This window comes from Paroedura picta, chromosome 1 (assembly GCF_049243985.1).
Source record: "Paroedura picta isolate Pp20150507F chromosome 1, Ppicta_v3.0, whole genome shotgun sequence".
Taxonomy (NCBI): Eukaryota; Metazoa; Chordata; class Lepidosauria; order Squamata; family Gekkonidae; genus Paroedura; species Paroedura picta.
In genome coordinates, this window is record NC_135369.1 from 95,848,095 (window position 1) to 95,871,445 (window position 23,351).

The 23,351-nt window shown below is 41.3% G+C and overlaps 1 protein-coding gene across 5 annotated transcripts in view; it reads right to left on the reverse strand.

Moving 5' to 3' along the window:
* ARID1B (AT-rich interaction domain 1B) overlaps positions 1 to 23,351 on the reverse strand; it is a 488,774-nt gene that overhangs the window by 14,496 nt on the left and 450,927 nt on the right. For all 5 annotated transcript variants that reach the window (XM_077348882.1, XM_077348907.1, XM_077348891.1 and 2 more), the window contains 3 exons: positions 9,852 to 9,990; positions 8,685 to 8,857; positions 7,288 to 7,438 (listed from right to left, as the gene is read on the reverse strand). In XM_077348882.1, the coding sequence (XP_077204997.1) occupies positions 7,288 to 7,438; positions 8,685 to 8,857; positions 9,852 to 9,990 (463 nt within the window). The remainder of the gene's footprint in view (positions 1 to 7,287; positions 7,439 to 8,684; positions 8,858 to 9,851; positions 9,991 to 23,351) is intronic.

The window sequence follows — 23,351 nt, forward strand, 5'->3', positions numbered from 1 at the left end:
AGTTCAAGGTTTTGGTTTTGACCTTTAAGGCCCTATGTGGCCTGAGACCCACATATCTGCAGGACTGCCTGTTGCCCTATGCCCCCCCTGCAGGGCCTTATGCTCTGTGGGTACCAACTTGTTGGTCATTCCTGGCCCCAGAGAAACTCGCTTGGCCTCAACCAGGGCCAGGGCCTTTTCGGTCCTGGCCCCTACCTGATGGAATGAGCTCCCAAAAGAGCTATGGAGCCTTCAGGAGCTTCCAACATTCTGCAAGGCCTGAAAGATGGAGCTCTTCCACCATGTCTATGGTTGAAGCCAGTGCAGGGAGATCTGATTTATTTAACGTTTTCATGTTTAAAATCCAATTACTGCTTTTGCAATCCTTTGAAACTGTATTGAGACAAATCATCTCAGATTTATCGGTATTTAATTTATACCAGAAAGGTTACCGTAATGTGTAATCATTTCTTCAAGAGTTCTGCCAGATTGTTCAATATCTGTTAAAAATATTACAATATAATCTCTATAAAGGCCAATCTTATAATGGTTTCCACTTATTTTGATACCTTGAATTTCTTATTCTTCTCTCACTAAAATTGCAGAGTTCTAAAGAAAGAGCAAAAGGGGAGAAAGAGGGCATCCTGGATGAATTCCCATAGTAATGCCTATTTGTGAAGACAGCTGTACATTTATGCTTACCCTAGCAAAACAGTTTGAATAAATCAGATTTGCCCATTTCCTGAAAATATTACCAATACCAAAACCTGCAAGAGTTTCTAAAAGAAAACTATGTTACGCTCCGAATGACTTTTCCGCATCCGAAAACAGGAAAGTTGACTTAAGTTTCCCCTTCTTAAATATATCAAACAGATTACTAATTTTCTGTATGTTGGTTATATTATGACGATTTGAGATAAAACCTGTTTGGTCAGGAGATAAATACCTACCAATTATTCTCTTCAGGCGATTTGCTAAAATAGATGTTGAAATCTTATAATCAAAGTTCAGAAGGCTAATAGTTCTATACGAAGTGGTGAGGACAAGATCTTTTGAAGGTTTGGGAATAGCTATAATTTTGCTTTCAATCCATGATTGGCCATGGATGGAAAAAGTAAATAGAATTTTTTTTACAGAAATGATAACACTAATATAAATGCAATACCTGCCTATACCCCATTAGAGCTGTACTCTTTGTCACTTCCAACAGGCTGTAGATCCCTGGCCCTAAAGAGGCATGTTGGGCCTCAACACGGGCCAGGGCCTTTTCAGTTCTGGCCCCCACCTGGTGGAATGAGGTCCCCGGAGAGATCAGGGCCATGCCGGAACTTCCACAATTCTGCAGGGCCTGCAAAAGGGAGCACTTCCACCAGGCATTTGGTGGGGTTGACTGACCCATAACATCTACAGGTCCCCCCCACCCCAGACAGAGAGGTCGAACCTACCAAGGGAGTGTCAAAATTATTGTTGTTGAAATACGGTTCTAATTGTTATGTTATTGTTATATTGATATTGAAAGTGTTCTATGTAAATGTTCCAAAATCTTTTATGTAAACCGCCCAGAACCGTAGGGAAGGGCGGTATAAAAATTAAAATAAATAAATAAATAAATAAATAAAATAAATAAATACATACATACATGCATCAAGAAAAATAAATTGTCTCCAAATTTTCTCCTCTAGCATCTGTCATTAATGACATGATTGATAAGTTTAGAATTTACTCCACTGAGAGGCTGGGAAACCTTAGGACTTAGTGATTACTGAAATTCAAGTTATTCCATATAAAACCTGTCCTCAGTTTAAAATCTAATATTTCAGAATTTGAATACTTCCAGATTAGAAGTTACTTGAGTGATCTGATACATTCAGTTAAAGGAAAACCTGTCTTAAGAACATTTATAGCATTTTGATGAGTTATTAATAACACACAATAAAAATGTATATCTATAATCTATTCAATGCTTAAACTGGATAGGGTTTTCCTTGTTAGATGGCAAAAAACTTAGATAATAAACTAGATGATGCAAAATGGAAATTTATCTTTACTCAAGACATTGCCTTTACAGTATGCCTTGCACTGAGAGAAAATGTGATAAAAATGATTCATAACTCCTTTAAGATTGGCAAAGATTTATAAAATTGATTGGTTCTTTAAAGAAAATAAAGTGGATTTCTTCCACATGTCTTAGGTCTACATATGTGCCTCCACATCAGCACTCTGAATCCCCTTGGCACTGCTAGTTGGAATTGTCGTTGCCATTGATAGTTAATTTTTTTTTGTTTTAATTGGGTAATCAATTGTATGTTTTATTAGGGTTTTATCTGTAATCCACCATGAGACAGCTTGCTGGGAGTGGTGGTATATACATAAAATAAATTAATAATAATAAAATAATATATGATGGTAGAATGTGGGAAGGGATAATTTCGCAATGTATCTTATATTTAGCATGTTCAACTTAACTATGTATATAACTTTTCCCTCTTTTTTCTTGAGTGTATTACTGAATTAAATCCAATAATTAAAAAAAAGAGAGGGAAGCAGTGGTGTCTGCAGACTTTTCCTTGGTGGTCTCCTTTCCCTGATTAGCTTCCAAGATCTGATCAAATTGAACTATGCCATCTGCCTTCCTTCACCTGGCACAATAGACTCAGGTACAAATCTAAGAGCCCATCACAATTAGCAACCAGAATAGTATTAATACTCAATAAATGAAATTAACCTACATTACTTTATTCAGTAGTAAAACAGTAAAATGTCATGCTGAGTGTTCCCACTGTAACTTTATGTTTCAGGGGTAAATAAGGAGATAAGGAACTTATCCACCCTGCAGCAATAAAAGGTCTGCATGCATATGATCCCAGATTCACTTCAAGATTTTCTAGTAAATTAATTTTTGCCTATAAAATAATGTTGCCTGAGAGGTGTGCACATATAAGGTGGTTCCATATGTTTCTACAGGGCCTCTTGTATGACACACACCCAGAAAGACATAGCTCTCAAATTCCATATAATCCAGAATACCTCAATGAGTAAAGGTGGTTTCACAAAAGGAGAAAAATAAAAATGAAAGAGTTGAAGGGAATGAGTTCTGAGAAACAAGATAAACAACTCTAAAGGCTTACTTTGACCCTAGAGATCTGACTCTATTTATGCTAACTTGTGTAGGTGACAGAAGCCTGTGCATAAATATGATGACATTGTGGCCCAGGAGCAACATGTGATATGTTATTTGCTATGAGGCCTTGGAGAAAAGGTTAGAGCTGCATATCAAGAAATCCTTTTAAAGTGCTAGATTCGTTTATCTATAAAGGTCACCAAAGAAAGGGGAGCCCCAAAGCTTAGTAGAAGAATTACTGTATCTTGATTCAAAGTAAGACATTGGGAGCAATACTCAGCACAGATACAAAAGGCCTTCTGAAATCTCAAGTCCTTTACACACTCAAAATGAAACAACCAAAAGTTCTGGAAACATTCCAGGAAGCACTGTTGCTATCCAACCTTCACTGATCTCAAAGGAATTTACACCAAGCATTTGCACGCATTTTGGTGATGTGAACCATATCAGTTATGCTTAGTACACTGCAACCTCCTTCAACAGTCTGAAAAGGTAATGTCACCTAGTTCATACAGGTATTTCAAAAATATTGAATTATTGTTCTCCTACATGCTTGGGTCACTGTTTGAAGGCATCAGGTTGCTTAGACCAGGCACTCCCATATTGCCTTCAGGACCTAGACCATGATCCAACCTAAAAATAACAAAGGAAACCAAACGCTGTAACAAGTACTAATTTTCCAGATCTGGGAAGAAAAAAGACTTGTACTCAGCCATATTTTGCTCAAGATCTTTAGTCTGCATTCACAGTCTCACTGAGACCATTGTCGAAGATATTTGATTCTGCTTTGGTAGGGAAAATTCAGCCTACTGAACTGCAAGAAATCTGCAAGCAAATAAACTACTCATCACCAAAGGACACACTGCAAATTACACATACTCCCATGAATTGCTTTTCCAAAGTGGATTTTTTAAAAAATGCAGAAAGAGGGACTATATACTATCCATTTCCAAATATTTATCCTCTCAAAAGAATTTCACCGCAAGCTGTTTTTCTTCCTGTGAAGTAAAAGATACAGAGCTGGGATTGTTTCCCCTTGAGGGAGATAAGCAATGGGTAAGTGCGTAGGATTTAGGGCACACAACCAGATGACCAAGAAAGGACTGAGCAGCCCTTCTGCTAGTGGAAGTTAACTTGAAATGTGTCAAGAAAAAGACTAGTGTGGCTCACTGGGGCCCATCAACACAACAAATCTAAGCTGGCTGGAACTCATTTAATTTCAGTAGCTTCTGACAAAGAACCCTGTTGGAATGTGTAGTATTGGAAAATCTTTTATTCTTTCATAGACTTTCAAGAATTAGTATTTCCTTATTAGGATCAACAGTAGATAAAATAACTTGAAGTTATGCAAATTTGTCATCAAGCCATGGAGTTGTCATGTAGCATAAAACCTCTTTCCTCATTCTAGCTCATCAGTTCTCTTGGCAACTCCAACCGCGGCGGTGGTAGGGTCGGCATGCGTGTGCGCAGGTGCACAACACTCAGGGCAGTGTGGAGGCAGTCACTGCCATAGCTCCTCCTCCGCCTGCCACCGCCACTGCTTGCCACCCACTGCCTGCTACTGTCATCTGCTGCTGCTTGCCGCTGCTCTGCAGGGCTGCGCCGAATTGCTCTCCTGCTCTCCAGGGCTGTGCCGAGCTGCTCTCCATGGCCGCACCAGGCCAAGGTGATGGCGGCCAGAAGTGGTGGTGGGCGGCTGCAGGCAGTGGTGGCGGGCGGTGGCAGAGGAACCATGGCACAGGTCGTCTCCATGCCACCCTGACTGTTATGCACCTGTGCATGCATCTGATACACGCGCAGGCGCACAACAGTCGGGTTGGTGTGGAGGCAGCCATTGCTATGGCTCCTCCACCTCCTCCGCCTGCCACCAACCACTGCTGCTTCTGACTGCTGCCACTTGCAGCCACCCACCGCCACTTTGGCAACAACCAACCTGGGGACTTCACAGAAGGGGCCAGGCGACCCCAGGGTTGAAAACCACTGTTCTAGCTGGTGACATTTTAGTATTCACTGTTGTTCTATATCATTCCTTCCTGCTATAGATTTTTCAATGTGCCCATCCTAATAATTACGGCATCCTAATAATTATAATTCTCTGACTACTAACCTGCAGTATCAGTAGGGGCAAGTTCTTGGTCACTCTGCAGGAGCAATGCTCCTAAAACACAAAGGCAACATCCAGGCAAGAAGCTCAAACTATCAAAGCACTGAAAAGAACAGGCTAAGGAAGTATGATTTGTGTTTATTTGAAGACAGAACAAGAACAATGTTCACAATGTTGTTCTTACTAGTACTGCATCAACTTTTTAGGGAGGCTGAATTTTCATTTTGAAAGTTACTACTTATTATACACCAAAAATATTTGTAGAACCACCCACAAGTCACTTATTTGTACATTTTAATGTTTGTTGCTATTGCTCCCTACCTGTTTTTTGTTTCAAGAGCTTCTTCTTTATATAATCCAAAAAATCAAGGATCATATAGGAAATATGATACCACACAGGCAAGTAAAGCCCTTCTGCTGTCCTCAGTCTGAGAGCTTTGTGTCAGTGTGTGTAGAGGAAGCATATCATCCAGGCAATGAGGCCAGCGTCCCCATGTTTTGTTCTACTAGCTGTTCCATTACCTGTATCTCAAGCACTGCATCTCAAGACTTGCAAAAATCTAGCTGTAGCTGTATGCAGTTAAACATGAGTATTTGTGACATAATGTGTTTTGTGATAGGCACATAAGGGAAAATATTATTAAAGGTACAGTGGTGTAGATGCATGGCATAAAAGAGGCAGTGGTATGGCCATTGCTCAAAAAACCATCCTTGGATCCACAGGAGCCTACCGCCCCGTCTTGCATCTAGCGTTTCTGAGGAAGTTGGTTAAAAGGGCTGTTGTGGACCAAATGTCAGCATTCCTGCAGGAAACCTCAGCCCTTGACCTATTTCAGTCTGATTTCCGGCTTGGCCAGATTCCTGGAAGCAGTGGAAGCAGAGTCATCTTAAGCATGAAAAAACGGAGGTCCTATGGCTCAATGCTGAAAAAACGGAGGTCCTATGGCTCAATGCTGAAAAAACTGAGGTCCTATGGCTGAGTAGGGAGGGACCATGTGAGGAAGTATGTCTGCCCACCCTGGACGGTGTGCCTACCTAAGGGTTCTGTCAGTTACCCTCCCTGTTGAAATATTGTTCTAGTTGATATGTTATGATTGTTATATTTGTTATGATGTTCTGTGTAATTACCCTACGACATTTTATGTAAACTGCCCAGAGCCATATGGAAAGGTGGTATAAAAAGCTAAATATATAAACAAACAAAAAAACAAATAAAATTTTTAAAAATCCACATCTGGACAAGTAATTATTTTAACTGGAATGTGCAATCCAACATTCAACTGAATAAGCCCCTCAACCTATATTCTGCCCCAAATAATGAAGTATACATGCCGAGAGCTGGTTTGATGTAGTGGTTAGGAGTGCGTACTTCTAATCATAGAATCATAGAGTTGGAAGGGGCCATACAGGCCATCTAGTCCAACCCCCTGCAGGCCATCTAGTCCAACGCAGGATCAGCCCAAAGCTGGCAAGCCAGGTTCAATTCTGCACTCCCCCATATGCAGCCAGCCGGGTGACCTTGGGGCTCGCCACAGCACTGATAAAACTGTTCTGACCAAGCAGTGATACCAGGGCTCTCTCAACCTCAGCTGCTTTGAGACTCCTTTGGGTAGAGAAAAGCAGCATATAAGAACCAACTCTTCTTCTTCTTCTAGATTGTGGCAAGGAAGTATTCAGCTGGTTCTCTGAGACATGACCTCTCTTCGGCCACCATCTGCCCTTTGTACGTAGGTTTGCACTCTTTCTGAAAGAGCTGTGAAAGTCACTGAAAAGGGTGGAGGCACATTTTGCAAGGGACTGCATTTCAACGTAGTAATAATTTTGCAGTAGCTGAGTGCTACAACCTGAAAAAGCTATGATCAAATGGTACAGATTATCAGTCTCCTCCCTTTAACTTTCTTCTTTAACCACTCACCATTTACTAATTCCTGTAAAAAACAGAAATCTTATGTTCAGTTATTTTTTAATTAGCTCTGGAATGTACAGGACAGTGAATTCTGTGCCAGAGGCAAATGGAAGAAGGCTAAGAGAGTAGGTTCTTGTTCATTAATAGTCTGCCTTTTGAAGCCATAGAGACACTCACCTCCGGTCATAACCACTTCCATAGGGGAATTGTTGGCGCTGGCCAATGCCCATGTTGGACATTGCTCCAGAGGGAGTCTGGTTGTACATATCCTGCATTCCACTGTTGGGCATTTGTCCAGGGGTCATGAAGGGTTCACTGTTTCCAGGCACTACAAAAAGGAACAAAGAAATACACATTAAATGTATTATTTTAAAGTGCACAATCAAAAAATGACAGTAGCTAACATCATTTAGCTGAAGTCCACAGATCTGACTCTACCAAGGAAAATTGTCTGCTATCTGACAAATGCATGAATCATCACCGGCTCTAAGAAGTAACAGCTTCAAACCCACCTGATTGAAGAACAACTTGTAGTTTAGCATACCTTGGCCAAGGACTCCAGTCCCTTGTGGTTTTATGATCTCATATTTGAAAACAATTGGAACCATGTTAAGACAGTCTTCTGTTCAAGACCCAGTTTGTTAGTGTAAAGCAGCGGTCCGCCACAGGGTGGTGGGAGAGGGCGACCTGGGCCCTGCGCATGCGTGGCAGCCCCGGCGCATGTGCATTTGCATCCGGCGGGGCCACAAACGTGCACGCACGGCAGGGCATGAGTACACAAATGCGATGTATATTGAGTTGCATTTCACTGACTTCGCTGCCATCTCATAGGCTTTCATCTACATTTTATAAGATGTTCTCGATTCTTCGGCGCAAGTCTTCCTCCAAACTCACTCTAGTCGTTCAGTTCTCGCTTCTTCCGGCGCAGCTCCTCAGTATACCAGGGGTCCCGCTTGGGACAAGGGTGGAGAGAACGTCTGGGAGCTATCAATGGAGAAATGCTGGGAGGCATTGGGTCCCACAGAGCATTCAGGAATACAACTGGATCCATAAGTCTCTGCAGGCGAGCTGAAATCTGCTCAATGCTCAACTGAGATGGAGATGGCAACCTTAGCCTGATCTTCAGAGCATAGTGGCCCAGAGATGACATGGCCATAGTCATGACCAGATCTACGTTCAACCCTGACCCGAAAATGAGATCCAGTAACTCTTTCTTTCTTTCTTTCTTTCTTTCTTTCTTTCTTTCTTTCTTTCTTTCTTTCTTTCTTTCTTTCTTTCTTTCTTTCTTTCTTTCTTTCTTTCTTTCTTTCTTTCTTTCTTTCCTTTCCTTTCCTTTCCTTTCCTTTCCTTTCCTTTCCTGCATGTACAGATGAACATGTGATTGAAACCCTATATTTATCCAAGCACTGGCTCCTGGTTTCACTTCTAAAGTAAATGTGCATTGTCTCTTGCTTATACCTGGGTAAATGGACGTACATGCAGTACAAGTGTGCCGTGCAACATGTGAACAGGACTACTGTCAAACTGGAATAAGGTAAGTAGTAAAAACAGTTTAGATGCTGCTCAGCATATACCTTTTCTCATCCCACCAAAAGGGTCCTTGTTCGGTTCATAGGGCATTCTTCCCATCATATCTGGCATATTCATTGCTTGCTGATAGGGTGCATTTGGGGTCATGGAATTTCGCTTTGGGAATGCTGAATCACTTACATCTGAAAAAGGATCATGTACACTAATAGAACTATTCCTAAAGAGAGGGAAGAAAAAGAAGGCATTAATGTCACTAGAACACATTTGTCTGCATTGTGATATTGGATTAGATCAGACTTTCTCAACCAGGTTTTCACGAAACCCTGGGTCTTCTTGATAGCCCTGGTCTGATTTCCTGAACAGGTTGTAGTTAATTAAGTTCTAATGCATATTTTTAATTTTTTAAACATTTATTGGATGATATGACCACATATGATCCTGTCGAATCCCTCAAATTGCCAAGGCAGGCCTGTAAGGGGTGGGAAGGGGAGGAGCCCCGGGTGGGCAGTACACAGCTATGCTTCCCAACCATATTCTGCACAATCACACCACTTTTGAGGTTTCTCAAAGCCTGAAGAATGTATCAAGGGTTTCTCAAGGTAAAAAGGTTGAGAAAGCCTGGATTAGATTGTGGTTCCTGTAGTTCTGTAAGTTAATTGCTCTGAAAATCAACAGTTTTATAGTATAAGCAAGGATATCATTTGCATAAGACAGACAGAGCATTTGATGGCTGAAAGGGCATACAATTAAACAAAAACAGTGGGATACAACAGCAAAAATACTTAGCTTTCAAAGTAGGAACTCCCTCCAAGAGCTGAAACTAATTAGTCTCAAGGCAAAGTCTGATGATACCTACTTTCAACTTCACTTCAGATCTCCAGGCAAGATGGAAAATTTATCATGATGGAAAGATAAACAGTTTCACTGTACTTGGGACTACGCAGTTTCAAGTTCTATGAGAGTACTATCTATGAAGTCTGGGCACTGAGGAATAAGATCACCACTTGGTAGCAGGAAAAAAAGTGAATGGTAAGTGCTATTCTCCAGCACTGATACCATCCAAAGGGTGCCTTTGACACTCCATACAACCCCATACAAAAACTGTTTTCCAAGGAAGGTATGAATCATGGGAAAAGGCAATATGCACAAAACAGTGTTTTTGGCACTAAATCTAGTAACTGAAAGGCTCTAGGAGAGGTAGCCTATTGTACCTGCTGCCTTGTATGGGTGTCATCTGTCCATGAGGTGTAGATGCTGGTGTTGGAGGCTTGAGATCGCCTGGCACTTCTGTCATGGAATTGCTACCAGTCGATTGAGGGGTCTGTGGACCTTGAAGAGAACCTGAGTTTGCTGGCAGATACAAAAACGGAAATGAAAATGTTACATGTATGGTGTCAGTGGTTGAGGAAGGGCGGTAACTATTGAGCAGAGGGATGAAAGTAGCTCTCAATATATCACAAAGAAGTATTTTTGAGTCCCTGGATCCTCCTTGTCCATAAGATAATGTGTACATTATTAACTATTTTCCTTTCTTATATCTAAGAAATCAGCACACTGATTAAACCAGGACAATGGTCAAGTTCCGCAAGGGAGGCAGTATTAGAAAGAACAGTCAATAGATGCTTCACCCTCAAACTTTTTACAAAAACTGATGTATATTCCCTATGTCTAAAACTTCTGACTATTCAGTAGTGATTACTCATTAGAGTATTTAAAATACAACCCCTTCCCTATTTCAGATCCAAAGCAAAGAATCCCAAGGGGATAATTTTCGATTCTTATTACAAACCTCAAAGTAATATTTCAGCCATTGCTCTATTTCAACAGAAGATGCACATAGGCCACTTTCATTTTAATAGCACCCAGTTACAGAACTGTGAAGTGAGAGATCTTCATGCCTAGACTCATGGGCATCAATGTTATACAAATGTATTAGTAACCTATACAAATATGAGAACTAAAACACTTGTGGAATGTGAGATGAGAGGGAGAAACTTCCAGCAGTCTTAAAATATTTTAATGCTTTGTGTACTTGGAAGAACTGCTTGCCACAATTCATTGCGTCCTCAACTTTAATCAATTAATGATAAAAATAGAACTAAAGCATCAAATGCTCACATCTCAATGTATTTATTTATTTATTAGATTTTTACACCCAATGAGCCTCTTGTGGCGCAGAGTGGTAAGGCAGCAGACATGAAGCTCTGCCCATGAGGCTGGGAGTTCAATCCCAGCAGCCGGCTCAAGGTTGACTCAGCCTTCCATCCTTCCGAGGTTGGTAAAATGAGTACCCAGCTTGCTGGGGGGTAAACGGTAATGACTGGAGAAGGCACTGGCAAACCACCCCATATTGAGTCTGCCATGAAAATGCTAGAGGTTGTCACCCCAAGGGTCAGACATGACCTGGTGCTTGCAAAGGGGATATCTTAAGCTTTACCGCCCTCCCATATGGCTCAGGGTGATTTCAGTCAGTTCCATTTAGTCCTACCTCAATTTTTAAATTAGATTTAATTCAGATAAAAAACAAAAGCCAGCAAATATTAAAACATTCCTGCGACATTTATAGAAAAAATATACTTTTCAGGACAGTCAATTCAAATGATATAGTAAGAGAAAGGAAAGTAAGATTGCTGTGAATTTGTAAGTACTTGCTGATTGCTGGTTTTTTTCAAGGACTAGTTATAATAAACAGTTGCTAAATTGGGAGTATGGAATGGGAAAATGATCCAAAAGAGCTCTCTATAGACTTCAGCCAAGATACTGAAGAGGTCATTCTGAATGCCTGATGGTTTTTTGAAGGAACACCATATTCCAATAATGTAAATTAGTTACTTTATTTTAGAACAATTCCCTGTCCTATTTCACCCACAACCTTTATTTGGAAACCACCACAAAACAAAATAAAATAAAATCCCTGGAACACAAAATCATCCTAAAATCTCTCTGGATCATTGTTCATATTTAAGATGGCCTGTTCATTCATTAAAATGGCCTGTTCTTTACCTCCAGATACTAGTCACTCACTCTAGGGGGGGGGGGAACAACCTTACAGCTCCTGTAGACAATGTTCAATGTATGGTGAAAGAAAACAGAATTCTAGGGCACTGGTGCACAACATTTTTGGTATGGGAAACCAAGAGTTCAAATGTACTTGTTATGGTGACTTGCAGATTTACTGTCGCATGAATTTTGGACTGTAGGTTTTTGGCAGCCATAGTTTAATGCATTTTAATTGCAGGATTAATTAGTTCAAGTATAATGGTTAAAAACTAGGCAATCAATTTATATCATGCACCTATTAATATGGGATTTGTTGAAATATACATTGCATTTCCAAAGGTAATTACACTTTTTTCATGATAATGTAACAACACAACTATCTGATTGCTATAAAATGAGCTATAAAAATTAATCTAAAAACTTACAGTTATACAAACAATGTTAGAACAAATCAATAAGGTTTTAATAGTTTTTATTCACAATAATAAAGTCAATTTTGGCTGGTATCAGTGGGATGGCTAAGTTTTCATTTTGTCAACAAGTAATGTGTCATGATGTACAATTTTGTGCTCAGAAGTTAGTCTCTGTATTCAACAGGACTTACTTCCAGGTAAGGACTGCCTTGTAATGAAGACCCATTGAATTAAATAGAAGTTACTTCAGAGGAAACACACAAAAGCAGGCAGAGTGGGGGACCTGGCCAGTTCCTCACCTAGGAATACAGTACCAGGATCCCAGCCCCACTTACTTCTGCTCTAAAGTAGAGAATGTGAAAGCAAAACATGGGAAAGAGGTTGGGGTTTAGTTGGGTTGCTCCCTATTTAGCTGAAAACTTCAGATTCCGAACCGAAACTCCTTTCGCTCACAATGCTGTTTTAGAATGGAAGAATTACTCTGCATCCTGGATATTCCCTTTAAAATGGCAGTGCAGTTTTCTCCTTTTGGGAAACACCTCTATTTCTAAACACCAAGCACCTTTAATTTTTTTCTGACCATCAGCTCAAACCAATATATCCTGTCCAGACACATTTTGTCACTGTCACTAGCTAGTGTGAGGGAGAGAGCATAAGGTTATAAGATACAGGCTCTCATGAGAGGAATGTACAAGAAGATCATTCCATTCCTCCACCAGTACTGCCATGCTGATCACAAGCTCCATCCTGAGAAATGGCAACTTTAGAAAGCCAACCATTGCTAGTCAATCATCAATCAACACAGCAGGCTTAGTTAATTTTAAAAATGAAATGGAGTGTAATGAAATGGAGTTTAAGTTTCATATTTAACAGATGCTAAGTGCTCATCATTTTCCTAAACAGGCATTAAGCTATTCCCCTCATCCTCCAGTCTGCATTGGCTCTTTCTTTGCAGATGGCTGAAGAGCTGGGGCCAGAATTCTCCAGCAACCTAAGGCAATGAGTCAAGGATACTGTAATTCTGATGTTCCTCCCCCATGGACTACCAAAGCATAATAATCTTTGCATTATTTCCCATAGTCCTCCTTCTTCTGGAGGATACTCATGTATACACACAGCCTGGGAACAGGGTCGGAGTAAGCAACAGCAAAGAAGTGGGACAATCTGAAGCAGGCAGGAGCCTGTAGATGGTCATTCTTTGGGCCATTTGTTGCAACTGTCACAGCATGCACAAGGCACAAATGGCTCTAAAAGCACATCCCAGTGACTGACCGCTGAGGAACAACAAGGTGGTATTAACATCAAAGGAAATGAGGAGCAGGCAGTCAAAGGAAAAAAATGCAGCATAGCAAGACAAGGAGATCTGTTAAAAAACAAACAAACCTGGAGCAGCCTAACAAGGCTACATCAAAAGGGAGCCCAAAAGAATTCAGAAGCCTGCACCAAAACACTGTCCCCAGGGAAAATTAGGAAAGCAGCTTCAAAGCAACAGCTCAACTCGCCTAGTCCACTGGTGTGTGTGTGTTAAGGTCTAGGCAGCTCACCATTCACTCCCTCTCCTATGGTAGCCTCATCTCCCTCTTCCACTTCCTATCATGAGATGGCAAATAAAAGGGGAAGCAGAAAATAGTTTTGATGTAGCAGAAATGCTGCACAATGTTTCAAGTGGGTAGCCGTGTTGGTCTGAAGTAGCAAAACAAAAATCAAGTCCAATACCACGTTTAAGACCAACAAAGATTTATTCAAGGCATGAGCTTTCGAGTGTTTGAGGAAGACACTCAAAAGTTCACACACTGAATAAATCTTCGTTGGTCTTAAAGGTGCTAGTGGACTCAATTTTTGTTTTGCCACTGAATGTGTTTTGTAAGCACCTCCGAATTCACTTAACCTGCCCACTCAGGAGGAAGATGACAGAGCAGCAGCTTCTGTGATAGGCAAGACAGCATATGTGATCCTTTCCCAGCAGTTACTACTTCATCCTTTTTCTCTATAGATTGCTGGTTGGCTGACTTACTATGTCCCACTTCTATCACCTCAGAGATTCAGAGTGAGTTCAGCTAGGCTTCAGGCAAGGAGGAGAAGGAAAACTGCCATAAGCCAATAGGAATCCATCAACTAATTCCACAGGCTTTGCAACCCACTTGTGTGTTGGGATCCACAGGTTGGAAAACACTGGTCTAGAACCACCACAGAAGACACCTTTCTACATGCTGTTCCTATTTACTATATTTATATACCACCTTTCTGCCAAATTTTTCTTGTTGACTCATAAACTAAAGATTCAAATGAGTAGCCGTGTTGATCTGAAGTAGCACAATAAAATCAGAGTCCAGTAGCACTATGATCTTCTTACATGAAGATTACATATATTCCCTGTCATGTAAGAAGATCATAGTCTGACGAAGGGTGCTTGCACTCGAAAGCTCACACCTTGATTAAATCTTTGTTGGTCTTAAAGCTCACACCTTGATTAAATCTTTGTTGGTCTTAAAGGTGCTACTGGACTCTGATTTCATAAACTAAAGTTCATGATGAATTTTGGCCGGTTTGTCAACTGAAGTTCATGGCAGATCAACAGGCGTGAAGGGCAACAAATTAGAGATCACACGGGCACAAACTTTCAATGAAGCAGTTCACAAATGGATACATTTCCAGACTGTCTCTGCTCAATCAAAATGTTGACCAAACTTCAAAGCAACAGGGGGTATAGAATTCTCCATCCTTGGAAACCTGCACCTGACGTTTCCCAAAAGCACTTTTATGCAGCCATCTTCTTTTGGGGGGGGGGCATAACTTTGACCTCCTAAGTCCAATATGCACATTATTTGGAAGGCATATAGAGGAGCATCGTGGGAAGATCCCGTTATTTGATGTCTCTAGCTTGGCTGAGTCAATTATTTCCCAGTACATTTGTTGGGGCACCTTCTTTTTTGGGGGGGATAACTTGAACCCCATATATCTAATCCTTACCAAACTTGGAGAGCAGATAGAAGAGTCACCTGGAGCTCCCCTGTGAGTTTGGTGTCTCTAGCACAGGAACCTCACCAATTTGTTTGGCACTACATGAACCAGCTGACAAACTAAAGTTTGTTACAAGTTTTGTTTGTTTACAAAGTGATGTTTTGTTTACAAAGTGATGTTTTGTTTGTTTACAAAGTGATGTTCGCAAACTGAATTCCAGGAATCTTGATGCTGTTTGTGGTGCTTTTGATTTAAATCACTGGGAGTCATTTAAACCCCTGCTTTCTGTACTCAGCAGCCTTTTTCATGAAGTAGGGGTTTCCAGGTTTGAATGGCTCCAAGTATGGTTGGGTGCTTTGTTGCCCAAAGTGGCCATTCGCTCCCGATGCAACCAGTGCTGCGGGGAGGTGCAGGCGTCGGAGCACTGGCGGGCACACACAGGCAGTTGTGGAGCTCCATGCCTGTGTGTGCACCCACTGGTACGCTGACACCTGCGCCTCCCCCCCCCCCCAACACGGCACTGGCTGTGTCGGGAGCTAACGGCCGCTTCAGGCGCCGAAGTGCCCAATCCTAGCTCCAAGTCCTAAATCACAAACCAAACTGCAAAAATGCAGTTCATGTTCACTCCTATTCATGATTTGTGGCTCATGAACCAGGCACACCATGAACCAAAATGAACTACATTTTCCTAGTTTGTGCCCATACCTAATAAGAATTTCCTTACAAAATTGGAGTCCAATGGAAACTTTAAGACCAACATAGATTTATTCAAGCCATGAGCTTTTGTGTGCAAGCACACTTCCTCAGACAAACAGAATTCCTCCGAATTTCCTTATACATTCTTGTGGTCAGAAAACATGCAACAGGATATTAAAATTATGATGAAGTGAGTATGCACTTCTTCTCTTTGGCATCTTTCTGACACTTATTTTAAAACTGAATGTGATGTGAAACTCTTTTTGTGGCTCCTATTCCTTAATGCGGTCTTGAAGCAATTAGTCTGAGTAGCTCATCCACCAAATAAAAAAAGAGGCAACTGGTCACACGTTTGCCATTCTGCAACAGTGTCAGAATACCTTCCTAATATCCAAACTGGGATATAGAACTACAATACAGAAATCGCTTCTACTGTGTGTAGATTTCATTCACTCTAGTGAATAGATTAGAGAATATAAAGCAGCAATACTTGGGCTGCTGGTTTACACCCACACTTTCCTAGCCTGAAAGTGAGAATACATTCAAGCCTTTTATTAATATCCCCCAAACAAGATGAGGGAGGCGGAATGAAGGAAAATAAATATCTTCTACTAGCCAGTATTCCCCCTTCTCAGGATTAAAAAAGAGGAATTAGAAAAAAGAATGAAGCCTCTTGAAACTCCATTAATAAAAAGGCCTAACATGCTCTCTAGGATATCCCTACCTTTTGCCAGAAGCTACAAATGTATACTCTAAAGTAAACAATGGAAAGGTTACTGAAGGTTAAGTACATTCACATACTTCAGTCTTAACAGCCAGACACCACGCTGGGAAGATAATTTACACAGCATGAACTCAGTGCCCTAATTCTGACAAGGGTGGGGGAAGTGGTGGGAGGTTTAGCAGGATACGTCACATGTCCACAGTGAATGGAGGTCAATCAAAGGGCACCTTTGTTTATAACCCAGACCCCTATCTCATTCATCTTCCGCTGGGGATTCCCTGGTTGGCTGCATGACAGATTTTGTGACATCACCTGTCAGCTAATAATAGAAATTCAGTCAGCCACCTGCCAGCAAAGATAGATGGGTTTATGGTTACAGACTTACTAATTAAATGACTGGCTTTTACTCTCTTCCCTTCCAAGCCCCCCCCCCCCCTTTCTCAGCTGCTTGGGAAACTCAGGGAGCAGCTCCTTGGTGCTCTCAGATACAACAGTCTCTCCAAGTTTTACTTGCTATAATGAGCTCTCTGTTGGCAGTATGAAGACAGAAATATTTTGAATTGCCTTTTTCTTCTCTCTATCTTTCTCTACTGAAGTAGAAAGCAATGAATTAATCCACTTATGAAGAACACGTGAAGCTGCTGTCTACCAAGTTGGACCACTGGTCCACTGTCTTTGCTGATTAGCAACAACTCTCCAGGGCCCTAGACAAAGAAGGTCTTTCCTAACATCTGCTACCTGAGCTCTTTCAGCTGGAGATGCTGGGGATTAAACCTGAGACCTTCTGCATGCAAAGTATGTGCTCTACCACTGAACTATGGCTTCTCCCATAAAGAAAAAAAAAACAGTTTGTAGAAGGAGATTTAAATTCCTGCTTGTAGTCTTCTATGTAGTCATAGGGTTCCTATAGGAAGTGCCACAGTGGATATTGTGATATCACTGCCAGAGTAATACTGGGCCTGAGAAAAGCACAGGAATCCTAGAAAACATAGGAATGTTTGCAAGAGACAATCTGTTGTTGTAACATCTTGGCATTTTTTCTTATAATATTTTAGATTGGAGGGAAGAAAACATCATACATACCAGAATACATACTTCACTCTTGCTTTCAAACAGGACATTTACAGGCCAGTCATAACAATGCTTAAGCAGCTGTATGTCCCATTACCTTACAAAAAATTAAGTTTCAAGTCGGAAAATCTGGGTCCATAGTCTTAAAAAGTAAATTAAAGTAACTTGGTAACAATGCTTAAAGGAGTTGCTAGTTTACAAATATTTCTTGCTTGCATGTGGGAATATGTTCCAAAGTGATTTTACCTACAATAGCTCAAATATCCAGTTAACAATGATGAATGGAGGAAGGGGGAAAACCTGCTTCCACTAGTGGTCCTTATTTTCCCTTTTATTGCATGAAATTCATTGTCCTACCCTGCACATTCATACAGTTCAGTTTATCCTTTGGAACCACTGAACAGTAATATTGGCAAGTTCAAATTCACACTAGCCAAAGGATTCTTGTGCATGAAATGGATAAAGAGGCACATATCTGAATATTCCATACAGAAGGTAAAATGTGCTGAGTGGTCTCCATGAATCAAGTACATGTGTTTTGCCTGCAACATACCACATGTACAGGATTCCTAGCTATTGAGTATGAGAAGTAACTCCTGTACCTTCAGCTTAACCAGGTCCATTCTATTTCTTTGTGAGTAGCACAAGAACTCTCTTAGTGAGAGATCAAAATAAAATTTGGTACAAAAGTTCAAGACACCATTCTGGGGCTTAGATTTGGAGATGCAACAACATAAAGATGTTTATTAGCATTATGGGTTCCCTGGGACAAACAGCCATGTTAGATTGGAGAAAAGAGGGGAAGGGAGCAACAATGCTGTCTTCCCTACTCTTCCACTGATGACAAAGGGACAAGTTTGTCCTCTTCCCCAGCCTCATTTCAGCCCCCCCCCCCACCAACTGGCATGGCTGTTTACATGGGTCTCTGCAATTTCAGAAATTTTATTTCTGGGTTCAAATGAGTATGTGTGTGCTGGGAAGCATCTAGAAAACCGGCATCTGCTGATGCCTTATTTATTTATTTATATGTTACTTTTCTCTCCAAAGGGGACTCAAAGTGACTTACAACATTCTCCCCTTCTCCATTTTATTCTTCATGCTGACAGATTACTGGATCCTAGCCTATGTTTCCAGTTTAAGACGAAATTTGTCCTTTCATGTTTTCTTAGTGAAGATAAGAAAAAAGTAAAAAAAAAAATTAGTGTGATAGACATCTTGGGGATTGAGGGACTGGAATAAAATCTACTATAACTATTCTCTTTCTAAAATTCAATCATCCATAGCCATCTTCAATGAAGGGGAAAGGAAAGATACAAAATACACTGAAGCCAGTCTTCTCAAACATAAACTTCTACTAGTGAAATTCATTTATACCCTGAGTGACTCTGCTTGGAGGAAAACAGACGATGTAATTTATTCCAGCATACAAAATGTTTTCTCATTTTCAATACACACTGATGAGAACTCTATTTAGTAATTGACTTTGCATTAGTAAACTGTGATTCAGGGGGTAAAAGCAAAAACACTGATGGTCTGCTGCTTCATATTTTAGTGGGTTTCTATTTTATTTCAAAACCAAAACAGGATTATATAGTGTAGCCGGCAATATGGAGCTACAAATTATTTGAAAACAAAAACAACAAAAACAACAGCTGGATGTGAAAAAAGGTCTTTTGGGGTTGAGGTATATTGAATCTGAAAAATATTGGTATGTCCCAATATTCCTATGGTATTCAGATATATCCAGGAATCATAGAATCATAGAGTTGGAAGGGGCCATACAGGCCATCTAGTCCAACCCCCTGCTCAACGCAGGATCAGCCCTAAGCATCCTAAAGCATCCAAGAAAAGTGTGTATCCAACCTTTGCTTGAAGACTGCCAGTGAGGGGGAGCTCACCACCTCCTTAGACAGCCTATTCCACTGCTGAACTGCTGAATTTTTTTCCTGATATCTAGCCTATATTGTTGTACTTGAAGTTTAAACCCATTACTGTGTGTCCTTTCCTCTGCAGCCAACAGAAACAGCATCCTGCCCTCCTTCAAGTGACAACCTTTCAAATACTTAAAGAGGGCTATCATGTCCCCTCTCAACCTCCTTTTCCCCAGGCTGAACATTCCCAAATCCCTCAACCTATCTTCATAGGTCTTGGTCCCTTGGCCCCAGATCATCTTTGTCGCTCTCATCTGTACCCTTTCAATTTTATCTACGTCCTTCTTGAAGTGAGGCCTCCAGAACTGCACACAGTACTTCAGGTGTGGTCTGACCAGTGCCGTATACAATGGGAATATGACATAGAATCATAGAATCATAGAATCATAGAGTTGGAAGGGGCCATACAGGCCATCTAGTCCAACCCCCTGCTCAACGCAGGATTAGCCCTAAGCATCCTAAAGCATCCAAGAAAAGTGTGTATCCAACCTTTGCTTGAAGACTTCCAGTGAGGGGGCGCTCACCACCTCCTTAGGCAGCCTATTCCACTGCTGAACGACTCTGACTGAGAAAAACTTTTTCCTGATATCTAGCCTATATCGTTGTACTTGAAGTTTAAACCCATTACTGCGTGTCCTTTCCTCTGCAGCCAGCAGAAACAGCATCCTGCCCTCCTCCAAGTGACAACCTTTCAAATACTTAAAGAGGGCTATCATGTCCCCTCTCAACCTCCTTTTCTCCAGGCTGAACATTCCCAAGTCCCTCAACCTATCTTCATAGGGCTTGGTCCCTTGGCCCCAGATCATCTTCGTCGCTCTCCTCTGTACCCTTTCAATTGTATCGATGTCCTTCTTGAAGTGAGGCCTCCAGAACTGCACACAGTACTCCAGGTGTGGTCTGACCAGTGCCGTATACAATGGGACTATGACATCTTGTGATTTTGATGTGATGCCTCTGTTGATACAGCCCAAAATGGCATTTGCCTTTTTTACCGCTGCATCACACTGCCTGCTCATGTTTAGTTTACAATCCACAAGTACCCCAAGGTCTCGTTCACACACAGTGCTACCTAGAAGCGTATCCCCCATCCAGTAGGCATGCTTTGCATTTTTCTGACCCAGATGCAGAACTTTACACTTATCTTTATTAAATTGCATCTTGTTCTCATTTGCCCATTTTTCCATTGTGTTCAGATCTCATTGAACTCTGTCGCTATCTTCCGGAGTATTTGCCAGTCCTCCCAATTTGGTGTCATTCGCAAACTTGATGAGTAGTCCCTCCACCCCCTCATCTAGATCATTAATAAATATGTTAAAAAGTACCGGGCTGAGCACCGAGCCCTGAGGTACCCGCTACTCACTTCTCTCCAGTCTGATGAAACACCATTGACAACAACTCTTTGAGTGCGGTTCTCTAACCAATTCCCTATCCACTTAACTATCTGAAAATCCAGATTGCAGTCCTTCAATGTATCCGTCAGAACATCATGGGGAACCTTGTCAAAAGCTTTACTAAAATCCAAGTAAACGACATCAACCGAATTTCCCCAATCCAGCAAACCTGTTACTTGGTCAAAAAAGGAAACCAGGTTGGTCTGGCAGGACCTGTTGGAGACAAATCCATGCTGACTTCCTTGGATCACCAAATTGTCCTCCAGATGTTTGCAGATCGCTCCCTTTAATATCTGCTCCATTATCTTCCCCACAACAGAGGTCAGACTCACTGGTCTATAGTTTCCCGGGTCATCCTTCCTCCCTTTTTTGAAGATCGGAATAACGTTTGCTCTCTTCCAGTTTTGTTATTAGTTCACCTCATGCATCTTACCCCTGATTCCACCTGACCTTTTCTTTAAGTTAAATAAAATATTTTGTTTAGTTTGAACTTTCAGAAGCCTTTTCAGAAGCTGAATATAAGAAAGTGATTTTGTCTCTTCCCTCAGGTCCCTGAGCTGGACCAGCATGAAAATAGATATATTAACATGGCTGGTTGGACAGCCATAGACAACAAATAAGAAGAAAATAGATATAGGGGATGTTCAGCAAGAAAGAAGAAAAAAGGGAAAAACGTGTGTGACTGGGAGGGAAGAGGGCAAGATTGCCATAAAAAGGCTTTCATTTTATTTCATTTATTCATTTATTCATTCATTCACATTTATATACCGCCCTCCCTGAAGGCTCAGGGCGGTCTACACAGAACTGAAAACTATACAGGAAACATTACATATAACTAACTATAACATTAATATTATCATCAATTGATAATAACAGAGTAACCATATAACATATTTATCCATGGTTCCCTCCTTATATATTTATGAAACCGGCCTTGGGGAGGAACACGTCCAGCTGCCCGAGTAAAAATAGGGCCAATCAGGGTGCGTCCGCTTCCAGAGCAAGCAGAAGGACGTCACAGATGCGGCAGGTGTGCTTGGCGGGACGCGGGGAAGCAGCTGCGGTGGTGGGGGGAGGGGAGGAGGCATTCCTTCCCCGTGGCCTGCCAAGCAAGAGAGAACAACTTTGCTCCATCCTCTATAAGGCACCCTTTTAAATACTTGAAGATGGTTATCAAATCCCCGCTCAGTCGTCTCCTCTCCAGGCTAAACAGACCAAGCTCCCCCAACCTTTCCTCATATATCTTGGTCTCCAAACGCCTCACCATCTTTGTTGCTCTCCAAACGACTCACCATCTTTGTTGCCCTCCTCTGGACATGCTCCAGTTTGTCTACATCCCTCTTCAACTGTGGTGCCCAAAACTGAACACAGTACTCCAAGTGAGGCCAAACCAGAGCAGTGTAAAGCGGTACCATCACCACCTGCGATCTGGACAAGATATTCTGTTTGATACAGCCCAAAATCCCATTTGCCTTTTTAGCCACCAAGTCACACGGCTGACTCATGTTCAATGTATGGTCTACTAAGACTCCTAGATCCTTTTTGCACATACTACTACCAAGTCTCCTTTACATTTAACCCTATTGAATTTCACTTTATTTGTTTTAGACCAGTTCTCGAGCCTATCAAGATCATCCTGTATTCGGATTCTGTCATCTGTTGTGTTTGCTACCCCTCCCAGTTTAATATCATCTGCAAATTTAATAAGTATCCCCTCTAATCCCTCATCCAAATCATTTATAAATATGGTATTAGAGCTCTGTAAAATATTACACTCTCCCCACTGCCATTTTGCAGAGTGACCGCTGGCTCCACACCCCAGTACCTAACAAAGGACATGATACTTGTGATTTTTGTTCTAGAAAGTCACTGTGCAGTCATCACAATGAGTCTCTTTAGGTTTCTAGTTATCAAATCATGACTATCCTTCTCCTGTAAGTATATCCTTGGTGAGACAGGGAATGTCTTCTTTCTCAGTGATTGTTTCCAGATCTCTCAGTATTGTACTTGCATGTTTATCATCCTTAGTATCACTTTGGGATTAATATGGGCAGTTTCTGGGAGGGCGGTATATAAATATAATAAATGAATGAATGAATGAATGAATGAATGAATGAATGAATGAATGAATAAATATCAGAAAAAATAGCCACTTTTTCCTTATCAATTTCCCACCAAAGACTAGAGAAAAAGGATGGTAAGGAAGAATGCTCCTCTTCGAATTATTTCTGTACGGAAGCATCTTGATTCCTATTTACAACATGTCTATTTGTTGTTTAAGATCATATAGCTTTTTGAAAACAACAAACCAACCAAGGGTTTGTTAAACCCATCCCAGTCAGGCTTCCGGCCTGGCCATGGGGTAGAAACAGTGATGGTCACCCTGACGGATGACCTCTGCTGTCAGCTGGACTGAGGCGCCGCTTGTGCTACTAGACCTCACGGCAGCATTTGACTCAGTCGATCCTGAGCTTCTAGCTCACTTCCTTGCTGATGCTGGGATATGGGGGACAGCCTTCTAATG